The sequence below is a fragment of the Limanda limanda genome, chromosome 11 (genome assembly GCF_963576545.1).
Source record: "Limanda limanda chromosome 11, fLimLim1.1, whole genome shotgun sequence".
NCBI classification, from domain to species: Eukaryota; Metazoa; Chordata; class Actinopteri; order Pleuronectiformes; family Pleuronectidae; genus Limanda; species Limanda limanda.
Window position 1 is genome coordinate 27306263 of NC_083646.1, and position 12414 is coordinate 27318676.

General features: G+C 40.2%; 1 protein-coding gene across 3 annotated transcripts in view; it reads left to right on the forward strand.

Annotated features, from left to right (window-relative positions):
- Window positions 1-12414, forward strand: part of oxr1a (oxidation resistance 1a) — a 71079-nt gene that overhangs the window by 39194 nt on the left and 19471 nt on the right. For 2 of the 3 annotated variants that reach the window (XM_061081044.1, XM_061081045.1), the window contains exon 4: window positions 1205-1318. The exons of the other annotated variant lie outside the window; for it this stretch is intronic. In XM_061081044.1, coding sequence (XP_060937027.1) covers window positions 1205-1318 — 114 coding nt within the window. The remainder of the gene's footprint in view (window positions 1-1204; window positions 1319-12414) is intronic. 3 annotated transcript variants of the gene reach the window in all.

The following is a 12414-nucleotide window of genomic DNA, read 5'->3' on the forward strand; positions in this document are numbered from 1 at the left end:
GCACCAGATTTCTCACACATGGACATCAGTCCCCTAAATATGGCAAATTTCTTGCATGAATTTTTACCTGGAAGAATTATGAAGATGTTGAAATATGCCCTTTCTCGCAATTTTTAAAGAAAATTTTAGAAAAAAAAGCTGTAACCGCCCCCTAATCTGGATCTGTGACAAAATGTGTATACTCCACTAACTTTCATGGAAATCTGTTGGGTTGTTTTTGTGAAATCCTCAATACTCAAATTATCCATCACACAAATACACACATTATATCAATATAGAAATAGAGCCGGTCAGCTGATTAATTGATTAGTTGTATCGAACATGATATGAACTATATAAAAACTATGAAACATAAACATACGGGCGGCTGTGGCTGAGGGGTAGAGCGGTCGTCTTCCAACCTGAAGGTCGGCGGTTTGATCCCCAGTCTGACCCAACTGCATGCCGAAATGTCCTTGGGCAAGATGCTGAACCCCGAATGGCCCCTCATAGAACAACAAAGTGCTGCTAATAGATGCACTGTATGAATGTGTATGTGAATTGGCGAATGTAAAACTGTACTGTAAAGAGCTTCGAGTGGTCATCAAGACTAGAAAAGCGCTATATAAATACAAAACCATTAACCATTTACCACAAGGATTGATACTTTTCTTAAATGAGTAAAATCTTACTTAATAGCTGCGCATTCAATCGTTCATTCAGCTTGTCATTCATTGAGCAAATAATCAACAGATTAATCTGAATGAAAATAGTTTCAGCCGTTAATGGAAATACATTGAGTGTCGGCATTGAAATGTAATGTTGCTCTGACTAGATTTACTGTGTTCTAACTCAATGAAAACCATCAGATACCATGTTTATCACATCGCTGTTTATTCTAACACATTAACCTGCCATCATCACTGTGACTTTCCTTCTGTTTATCCTTGTCAATAGTATGAGGCTATTAACATGATGTCATGTTGTGTGTGTGTGTGTGTGTGTGTGTGTGTGTGTGTGTGTGTGTGTGTGTGTGTGTGTGTGTGTGTGTGTGTGTGTGTGTGTGTGTGTGTGTGTGTGTGTGTGTGTGTGTGTGTGTGTGTGTGTGTGTGTGTGTGTGAGAGAGAGAGAGAGAGAGAAGATTCTCCTTGTGCGTGTATGCGTGCAGTGTGTGTTTGCACAAAGCCAGTGCCTGTGTAAATACAGACATGGGTTGTGTTTGCAGGTTCTGTACGTTCCTGATCCCGAGTACGTCTCCAGTGTCGGAAGCTCCCCTTCCCTCAGTCCCATCAGTCCCCTGTCTCCTACCTCCTCAGAAGCTGATTTAGAGAAGGTGACGGTATGTTGACAACAGCCTCCGATGCACAGTTTCATAGACACAGAACATGTTCAAGTAAAGTCACCTAATTGTTGTGCTGTTATGTGGATACCTATGAAACGTGATTTTTTTGTTTTGCTGTAGCATCAGCAACCTTTTGCAGTATGTTATCATTGAACAAATAAGTGAGGAGGGAATGGTGAACATTTTAATTGTTCGTGTAAGGCTAAGCAGTGCAACATCATCAATCACTAAATTTGCTATCATTTCAAAAGTTGTATTTAAATGATTTATTCAAATGTTATGTTTTCTGGAAGTGACATGTGAGTGAAGCAGATGACTGATATCTATTTATCCAGCTGAGACCAATTTACACTACATCTGCCACTTGCTAGTCATTAATTTAGCCCCTACAGAATCCACAATAGTACTGATTTATCCTTCAGCCACCTCTATTACATTTTAAAGCTCTGTTCATTGTCATCCTAAAAACATACAGGGTGATGAGTCATGCTGTCAATGACACAGAAGACAGAAAGGGTTGCTTATAAAACTTTCATTATATTTTCCAAGGAGAGAACTAGAAGCGAAGTTTGTGTGTGTGTTTTTTACACAGGGTCCCTCTGAGGCTGTGAAATCTAGGTTTAGTTTCAGTGACATTATGAGAAGGACATTAAGGGGCCTTCACACCTACCTTGTTTATTCATGACCTTCTGACTTTTCCCTCTATTCCAAACCAAAATAACAGGTAAGCATATGAAAGGGGCTTCTGACCAAAATGTAGTCCAGCCAACAGGGGTGGTCTCGTTGAGACAGCATTAAACAGTAGAAGAAGAAATTAAGCTGGAGCAGCTTGCAGGATTTCTTGCAATCGTCACATCTAACAAAATGATTTTTTTTAGCATTCCTGTGAATGTGATATATCAAGAATACCCAAATTGAATTTCATTACATCAGTACATGTTTTTAGCCTCTGAGGGTGTTATATCAAGACTGCTTTGAGAGAATTTCTTTAACTTTTGATCAGTTGTCACCTGGACTAAAATATTAATTAATCAGGCCAAATTCACCCAACATGAATCTGGGGGGGGGGGGATTATGGAGACGGAAACAGCACTGGTTGGCGGAAATTAGCAAATACTATAGATAAATTGACAGCACGCTAATGTCAGGGCTTATTAACATTGTGATCCTTGACAGATAAATAGTAAGTATACAAGAAACTTAAGAAACAAAAGTTGATTTTTTATCAACTAACACAGTAACTATTTTCAATGAAGAAATCAAATAGCATCAAAATGAATAATACAAATTTCCTCCAAATTACATCTAGGCCTTACGCCTCCATGTTTTCCCCAATTTATAATTTGATTTTCTTTCTATAATTGTGGTATTATAACACATTTTATGGGCATAGTTATCTTTGCATCGCCTTCTCGTTCGAGCTTGAAACATCACTATAAAATCCTTTCTCCTTTAAACATTGTAATCAAAAGAGCATAAAATACGACACTAAGCCCACTTCATTTAGCAAGTATTAAGCATCACTTTGCCAAAAACCTGCTTCTGTTTTTCACTGTTCACTGGTCCACTGTCTCGAAAACATCATACATTTCCCATGTGAAATTAAGATATAACATTTAGAGAAAAAACTGCAGGTGTTAAACATAAAAATAGCTATTAGCTGGTAAGAACACTTTTGGTTGGATAAATTACTGTAGTTGGTTTCTAATGACACGTAACGATATTGTGTTAATGAGGTCATATATTATGAGCACCTCCCGTGACGTATTCAGTGAATATGCATATGTGTATGATAATAACACATAATTAGGGTAATTACTAGATTCTATCTATCCAATATGCTTTTAATTGCTGTGCCATCTTGTTGTTGTGGGTTTATTCCTGAACTGACATGACAGGACTTGACATTTTCCCCACATGTCCCTCCCAGATTCTCTAGTGATGCATGAGAATTGGATACAAACTAGAGCTGCATTTTGTTTGTGTCTCACATGACTTCCAGTCTGGTCCAAACTCATCGCGTTCTCACAGCTCTGAGTGCACAAGTATGAGCCATCTCCCTCAGGTGTGGGTTTTCTCCAGCACCTGAATGAGCTGATGATCAAGCACCGCAGTGGTCCCTTAAGAATTATGACTGTTTGCTGGTCGCCATGGAAACGGACGTCTTGTTTTGCCGCCTTTGTGAGAAAATGGATACTGCTGTCTCTCCCTCACCATCACTCTCCTGGCCGCTGCTGCTTCTGCTCCACTTGAGCTACGACAACCCTTACCACCACAAGCGCGCTTCCCTTTTCGTCGACTCTAATCTCAGTCCGTTAATTTCTCCACGGTTGCCAATAGAAAGAGCCCCGTTCACTTACCACTAATCTATTTAGGTCATGCCTGCGAGAACAGGAGCATATTCAGCGGCTTTCGACAGGGGAGGATCAGAGAGGGGGGCTGTGACTGCAGAGAAATTAAGCCTTTAAAAGTGATGCCGTGTCTGATATTTAGAGCAACTAATGAAGGGAGTCTGCTCGCTATCCCAAACAAGCAGCCAGGCAGCAATTACTGCAGGCAGAGGAAGTGTGCTTGGAAGGCAGAAGGGAGGAAGCATTACCTCACCCAATGTGTCATCTGTGTGAGTGTGTGTGTGTGTGTGTGTGTGTTTGTTTGTGTTTGCCTGCCTATGCATGAAAGTGCGTGTCTGTGTGTCAACTCTGCCCATTAATTTCACTTCTCTCTTCTTATTGTGTGTAACATGATATTTGTATAGAAGGAGACGGCATCAGGGATTTTTCAACCACAGGAAGGACCTTAATAACTCACTCTGTTTCCTTTTATTTATTTATTTTCTGCAGAATCCCCAGCATCTTTTAATTACAGGCCTATTTTGGTGCTCGGCACACTCTTCACTATGAGGATATTATCCAGATAAATGGCTCTGGGAGGTGTAAAGTAATAGCAATGCAAGCATCAAATAGCTACTATTACCCTGATGAATACTAGTTCTAAAGAGGAACTACTCTCAGCTGCTTCTCTTTCAATTTTGGATATAAAAAGGATCTCGAGGAGCACCAGATGTTTAAAAAGCCTGTTAGGTGTTAGAATAGCCTGACAAATAATCAAAGCCATTAAATATTAGGGTATTACTATTTTTAATTTGCCTCAAAGAATTAAATCATATGTATTTGTTGAATGTATTTTATGTGAAGCTCTGTTAACATTCACGCAGTTGTAAGCTTGGGTTTTCCATTGAAGAAAGCATTACAAAAAGGACACAATAACCTTAGAAAATGGATAATAAACAGAGAGAGTGTTCCTCTAAAATCCTTCTCTTTGTTCCTCACAGCAAAACAGATTATTTCAAGCTGAAGGGTACCTGATAATTCATACAGCCAATTGACATAAAAAAAATCGTCCTCAGGTGTCTCTCACGTGCTAAAAATGATCATCTTCGGCCACTGCAAGTAAATTCCCTCCCATTAGTTAGACATTTTACACTGGAAATAAACTGTGAATTGAAGCTATTTTATTTACTGTTTACAAGACAAGGCACAGGATGATAAGGACGTTTAAAGACCCAAAATTATCTTTAAAATTATGATTATAATAATAATAATAATTGATTCATAGTTGTATTTGATCATTTTTTGATGTAGATATTAACGCCTCATTCCAAGGCAATAAGAAAAAAAATCATACTTTGATTATACACTAATGAAAGCATAAATATGAACACTACATTTAATTTGTAGTAGCAAAACCCCAGAGTTCATAAAAACATTATGGCTGCATTTTATTTCGAATGAACCAAGCATTTCATTTGCAAGAAGAAGAATGTATTGTTTCCTCTTTCAAAAGTTATATCGTATTTTAGTTGAAATACATTTTTCACGTTGTGCAGACACCTACATGACGTTGCTGTGGAGTTTACTTTTTAGAATAGTTTAAGGTGTGAAACATAAAACATGTGGATAGATTATTAGCCTTTAATTTCCAGTTTCAGAAGCAGGGAGGACATTTGTTAATTTGCAATAAATGTAAATAAATGTGTATGAGAATCTCCTATCAAAACATTAGCCATCAATGGATTTAGTATACAACACTGCCATTCCTCAGTAAGCAAAGTAAAAGTTTTTTTTCTCTCCATCCATTTATGTTGTTCAGTGTTTCTGTGATGGAGCTAAAGGCCAGATCAGGCAGCTCTGAAGTGTTTTCATGCACTCGCTCTGCCTGCTGGCCTGCTGGTATTGGCAGCAAAAAGTAACACATCTTGCAGGCACGGATCATTGGCTGGCTGTCTGACTGGGCATGTGTGCGTGTACATGTGCATGCGTGTGTGAATGGCCGCTGACTCTCCGGCTGGCATTCTTGCTGTCGTTGGATTATTTGGCAGCCACTGGTTCACTGGCCTAGTTGCTCTCTGTTCATCTGTGTGGGCAGACGCGTCCTCTTTGTCCTTTGCAGACCTTTCTCGTTCTCATACTGACACACGCACACATACATGCTCTCTGTCTCTCTCTCTCTCTCTCTCACAGAAACACACACACGTTTACTCACCATGGTGGCACAGCTACTACTGTGACCTTCTATGTCTCATCCTCTTTTGGCACCACTTTTGGGTCTCTCCATTCTTCTTTACTGCCTTTCTTCTACTGGGGTTTGATCTAAAATAAGCAGTGGAGGAAGTAGATCCATTTGCCATTACTTATATATGTGGTGCCACAGAGTCACATTTGTGATGATCTCACTCAGATGAACAGGTTATATCTCCGAAAGCGTTGAACCTACAAAACCTTTTTCAATTTTAGTGAGAATCTCATGTGTAGGTCATCAGTACAGCAGCTCTAGTTCTGGGATGTAAATTTGGGTGATACAAACAACAGTACAGATTGTGCTAGAGGACTTGTGGCCTCAGAGGTTTGATGAATCACAAACATTATGTGCTCCCTCTTGCAGAACGTGACCATGCCCACAAGGTGGAGCTGTGGATTGATTTTTGATGGCACCATGTGTCAATGTCAAGGTCAAATCTGGGTGGCATCTAAAGACTTCCTCCCTGAAATCTTTATTATGAACAAAGAAGCAATTTCAACTAATACATAATACATTTTAAAGGAAATGTACCAGAATGCTTGGGGAACTTTTGTGTATTACCTCATATTTACAATATATTTGTCCTTCATCGCCTTATTACAGCCATATTTTATATAATTTATAACCACTGCTGCATTGTACTCTTTTTTTCTTCTCTGCTTTTAAATGTGTTTGAGGAAAAAACATTGTTTGGAGAGTAAAAGGATATTGATTGTGAAACCCGACCACAGCTGCCACCTTACACTGTTACACAGATCCCCTGTCCCCGGCACTAGGGTCAGCTTCACTGCTGTAAATTACAGTGATGCTGTCCTCTCCGCACCTCCCAAACCATCAGGGACAAGCCTCAGGGTGGCCACATCAGGCCGTATTTCCCTTCAGCGCGTCCCCCCCCCCCCCCTCTACTTTTCTCATCTCAGCACTTCTCTGCCTGTACAGACCATTTCAATACTCTTCCATACTACCCTCCTCATCCTCACTCCCTCATCTGCTCTGCCCCCCCCCCCCCCCCAGCACTTACTCACACTCTGAGTCCAGCACAGCCGCTCTTTCATCTTTGGATTTCAGTGCAATAGTTATTCCACCATGCTGCACTATGCTTCTCTCCCTTTGATCTCTCTCTCTCTCTCTCTCTCTCTCTCTCTCTCTCTCTCTCTCTCTCTCTCTCTCTCTCTCTCTCTCTCTCTCTCTCTCTCTCTCTCTCTCTCACACACACACACACACACCCACAAGCACACACACACACTCTGAAAAGATCTCATTTCCCAGTCTGAATGGGATATGGTCACTTAGGGACAGCGCTGCTCACCTCAGATGAAGTCAAATAAAGTCTTTCTTCATCTTAGCACTTTGCAGCCGGGTTGTCTTTTCTTACCTTAACTAACCTTGCCTGCCTTACCTGTGTTATCGTGCAGTTACGGATTAATATGGGGTGCCATAAAGACACAGACAAGTTTAGGATCATCCCTCACAGTACCACACTCCAGCACCATGAGAACATACTGAATGCTGTGGAGGCCAGTGCAGGACAAAAACTAGTTTTATATTAGAGGATTTTAGTAGTGCAAAGAAAACAGCAGCCCAGGAAAGCAATATTCACACACGTTTGCTTCAACTTCATCATTATTATAAAGTATATGTTGCTAGGCGCAAAGAGAACATTGTGTTTGTCACAGTCCCATACTTTGATTGTCCTCTATAGTGATGATGGGGAGTCAGACTGTGGAGAGAGCCCCAGACCTTAAGAGGGTTCAGAACGGCCATTCAGATAATGAAGTTCTACTTTGTCAGTTACAGAACCTGCTGACTTACTTATGCAACTTTTTTCAGGTCATCCATCCATCTGTCCATCTCTTTTATTGGATTAATAACAAGAACACCTTGAGGGAATGTCTTCAAATTTTGTGCAATTGATCAGTAAAACTCAAAGATGAACTCATTCGATTTCAGTGGTCAAAGGTCAAGGTTGTTGTGACTTTACAGATCATAATTTTAAAGATGCACACCTATTAGACCATGTTTGGATCTGGTCTTTGACAGCATAGACTATATAGAGATTGACATCTCCACTTCCATATCCCAAATTCAAACACTTGCTAGCCAAAGTCTGTGCATAGCGCCGTAGCAACGAGGACCAATCATGATTAGCTCATTTATATATCATCAAATATTATATGTAATATAATGTGTTTTGACAGTGGTTCTGATTGTTATACCATTTTGAAATGCTAGGGGCAGTTTAACTATCGTCCATTGCCACTTAAACGTCCACAGCCTCAAACTATATCTGTTTACTGCATGTATACTGGCTGTCACAACGGTTGCTTAGACTCAGCCTCAGCAGAGGATTCGTATGTCTTCAAAGACTTTAACAACGGTTGTTACAACAGCCTGGACCACTAATGAAGCAATTAGTAAAATTAGATTTGTATAGCCCATATTTACAAGTCACACTTTGTCTCATAGGGCTTAACAAGGTGCGACCTTCTCCGTCTTAACCCTCAAAAACTACCCAAAACATTCTATTAACGGGGGGAAAACTTAGAAAACCACTTGAGGGATCGCTCTCTCAAGAGGCCTTGTGTAGCTGAACACATAAACAAAATTACAATATCTACAACATTGATTGGAAGAAACAATTTTAGAATAATGAAAAGGTGAGTTAATGTTTAAAGTATCTATATATAAGAATTTGTCTGATTTTGAGTTGAAGGTTGCAGCAATGACAATTTAGATAGAGTTATTGGCAATAATGGTAGAATATTTGAGTAGGCATAACCAAGGGACATCAATGTCACAAATGCATTTCAAAATCAAAAATCTTATGGATGTGAGGTGACACATTTTTTTAAATAATCCTTTCACAGTATGCCATTTTTTGCAGCCAGTTCAACAGAACAACCATGTCACCATGGTTTCCTCTTTTTATTTTATATGCTCTAATTTCAGCCAGTTGTCATCCCTCACAGAAGAAATAAAGGATAAATACATAATTCTCTTTTAGCTTTGAGCATGTCAATAATTGGTAAAATACCAGAAGAAATCATTACCTATCATTGTCTTATGCCTCATGATCGACAGCTCTGTGCTGATGGACAGCAAGTGTGTCTTCACAGTCCTTACAGTCCTGTCTCATGTGAACTGTATGGGACGTGTGAATGGTGTTATTACACATAACACCCCTTTCTCAAATGTTCCATACTTAATGACAGGGCATGTAAGACCGTGTTTCTCGTGCATCTCTGTGAGGGTGGACGTGTTATGACATCCTGAAGCTGTTTATTTTAGCCCAGGTGTGTGATGCACACAGTGCTGCATGTGTGTTCCTGCTCAAAGTCGTATAATTAGCTGCGATTACGTGAATTGGTTTTTTTTTCAGTTTTTTTATTTGTTCTTTTCATTCCCTTTTTAATAAATCTAACTGAAGATTATAGGTCAAATACATTGGATGTCATTCAAAAGGGGTTTGGGCTTTCACGCTCCTACTTTCAAAGTATCCTATAATAATATTCATTCTTTGAAAACAAACCCAGAGGACCAGTTCAGCTTGGACGCTGTAACTTTTTTAAATGGAGAACCACATCCCCACACATTTAACACTGATACATAATGATCTATGCCTTTCTTCAATGATTAAAATCTTTCATCATAGCTGCGCTCACATTCATCAGCAGGTCCTGCTTGCTCTCTTTCTGTCGCCCACACACTCACACACACACTCATAGTGTTGACGTGTGTAAAACCAGACTGGGTAAAAACAACAGAATTTGTAAACTGAGACAATGTAGGGAGAGCCCGAGGACATGGCAGGACGCCCTCGGTTGGGCTCGACTCGTTTGGCTGTGCACCCTGTGAATGATGGAGACACAGAGAGGAGCAATAAAATACTGACAAAACTGTAAAACATAACTTTTTTAAAAGTCCAAGACTGTATTAAAAGACCCCAAATGAACACGATAAGCAGACCTGATCACTATATCAGAATAATTTAAATAGAATTAGTATAGGAACAATTCTGTCCCAAGCTTTTTGATCCATATGGTTGATTACTATATCCATGATCACTAAAACACTTTATTTTGTGGGTGTAATGCGCCTCTTCTCATATTTACCCTTCGAGCAGGAATGCCATCTTGAATGAGTCACTGGGAAGTGGCTTGCTGGGAAGTAGCGAGTTGAAGTGCAGTTGTGTGGGTGAGGTTTGTTCAGTTTAAGTGGATGACGACCTGGTTAAACTCCTACATACAGTCCTCATCTTCAACAGCTGGGCCTCTGATCTTAAATTCATCAGCAGCAGATGCTCTCACAGATCAGAAAATATGGTTTTTTTGTCACTCTTGAAACTTAATTTTCTGCCCCAGTCCCTCACCTCCTTATCTCAGTTTAACATTTTTAGATCCCTTTCTCTTCTCACGGAGAGGCTTGTTTTGGCTGCAACAGATTGGCCAGCCCCCTCAGCCTTCCCCGGCTGCCAGTGTCTGGGCTGCTTGTGTCGGTGTGGGTCAGTAGCTGCAGGCTGTTTGTCGACTCTGCTGGGAGACGGAGAGAGGGGGAGGTGTAGGGATGGGTGTCAGGAGGACAGCAGACAGTTGTTATGGGCTCAGGCGCTCTTCTCCGAGCTTGTAACCGCTTCTGTATCTCTTCACTGCTCTTCACTTCTCTATCGGCTCCTCCCACTCAAAATCCCCCTCTATGATAACTCCCACACTCTCCTCTCTGTCCTCGTTTTCCCTTTTGTTCTATGTCCTTATACCAGTCACACTTTTTCATTGCTTTCAGCTCTCTTTATCTCTTTGTGTTTTTATTTCCAAAGCACGGCACAAGCCTTTTTTTTTTTGATGCTTCTGCTGCTACTCCCTTATTGTTTTTCTCATCCCTTTTCTACTATACCTCATTTCTTCCCAGCAGCTATCTCCTCCAGCAGTCAGTCAGTGTCACAGACAGTCCGTCCTGCGTTGTCCAGTCAATCGAACCAACAGTCAGGGCTGTCTACCAAAATGTCACCCCTCTCTCCCTTTCTCCCTCTCTCCCTCTCTGTGACTCAGACATTGCATGGCAACAAGCTGTTGGGAAAAAAAGGCCAAACCCACCACACCTCATGTGTCCAGCCCAGCAAACATACCGTCTGTGGCAGATAGCAGTTACCACGATAGTTACCACAGTAATGACGAGGGAGCGGCTACAAAATTGCTTTAAACTACATGTGTCAATATAAATTTAAATTCCCTCTTGGATGTGCAGCATCTTGCAGAAAAACAGGTGGAAAATATTTGAATTTCGTAGTCAGCCTAATATCTAAATATAAATATTTATAAATTCTTCTTCACAACATTGGTTAACATTTCTGCCAGTTATCATTACAGATATGGCTTTGATTTGATCTGCTCAGGGGGTCATAGGTAGTTGGCTTGTTAAGATCATGTGTTTATTATTGCACTGAAGCAAAACATTGTCTGTTCATGGATGTAAATTATTCTGAGTTTTTTTTTCATATTCTACACAATACATTGCATTAAATGATGTAACTATTAATAATGTACACTTAATTATTGACAAAAACCAGGCCTCTAAATTTGAGTGCGCTTTTTTACAAATTTTCAAATGTATCTGGTTTCTTTAAAACGGTGCCCCATCTTAACCTTCCATTTAAAACATTTCAATTGTAAAATACTCTGTTGACTCAAGGACTTGATAAGTCTGAAATAGAATCAAACTAACCATAAGGTTATGCAAAAAAAAACATTCATGCTCTCACATGAATGTTTTTTCACCTAATTACCTCAGTGAAGTTCAGACACACAGGAGGCTTATTCATTTGGCTTAGCATCGGGTTCCTTTTAACCTGATTGTCCCGCTGTGCAGAAAATATCTGTTTATTTATAGATAATACATTTAGAGACACATTAAGTTTGATGAAATGAGACACAAATTAGTTGCACTCCGTTTCACCAAGTGAACCAAGCTATGTCTGTTCAACAGTGCTTATTAGTCTGTTTGGTTGAATGCTGCTCAGAGAGCTACACATCACAGAGTTGTGTAGATGTTTATTTGCAGGCACCAGAAAAAAGTGGAACACAGTTTTTACATATTTTGTCTTTAAGGATTCTTTCCATTACTTCCTTTAACTCCTGACCATAGAGTGTACACCTTGTTATAGTTCACTAATGCAGTGGCTGTTCCTAACATACCTGTTTTGAATGGGCTGTTTGCTTGGCCTGTGGTAATGCTGGTTGCAGCCTTCTTTCTGAGACTGTTAAAAGTAAAGACTGGCTGCTTCACCCGGTTCACAGAACCCTGAAGCTGCACCAACGCTGCTGCACAAAGAGCTGTTCACCTGTTTATTCAAAAGCTCGACCCAGTTCACAGAACTCCAAACTGGAGAATCAATCGAGCTCTCGTTAAAACCCAGTCGCTGCTGCTATAGAGTGCTGGTCCCCTGTTTATTAGTTTTGAACGTATCATGTGTCCAAATTGCACCAGATTAGACTCTGCACTTCCTTGGACTCTTCACAATG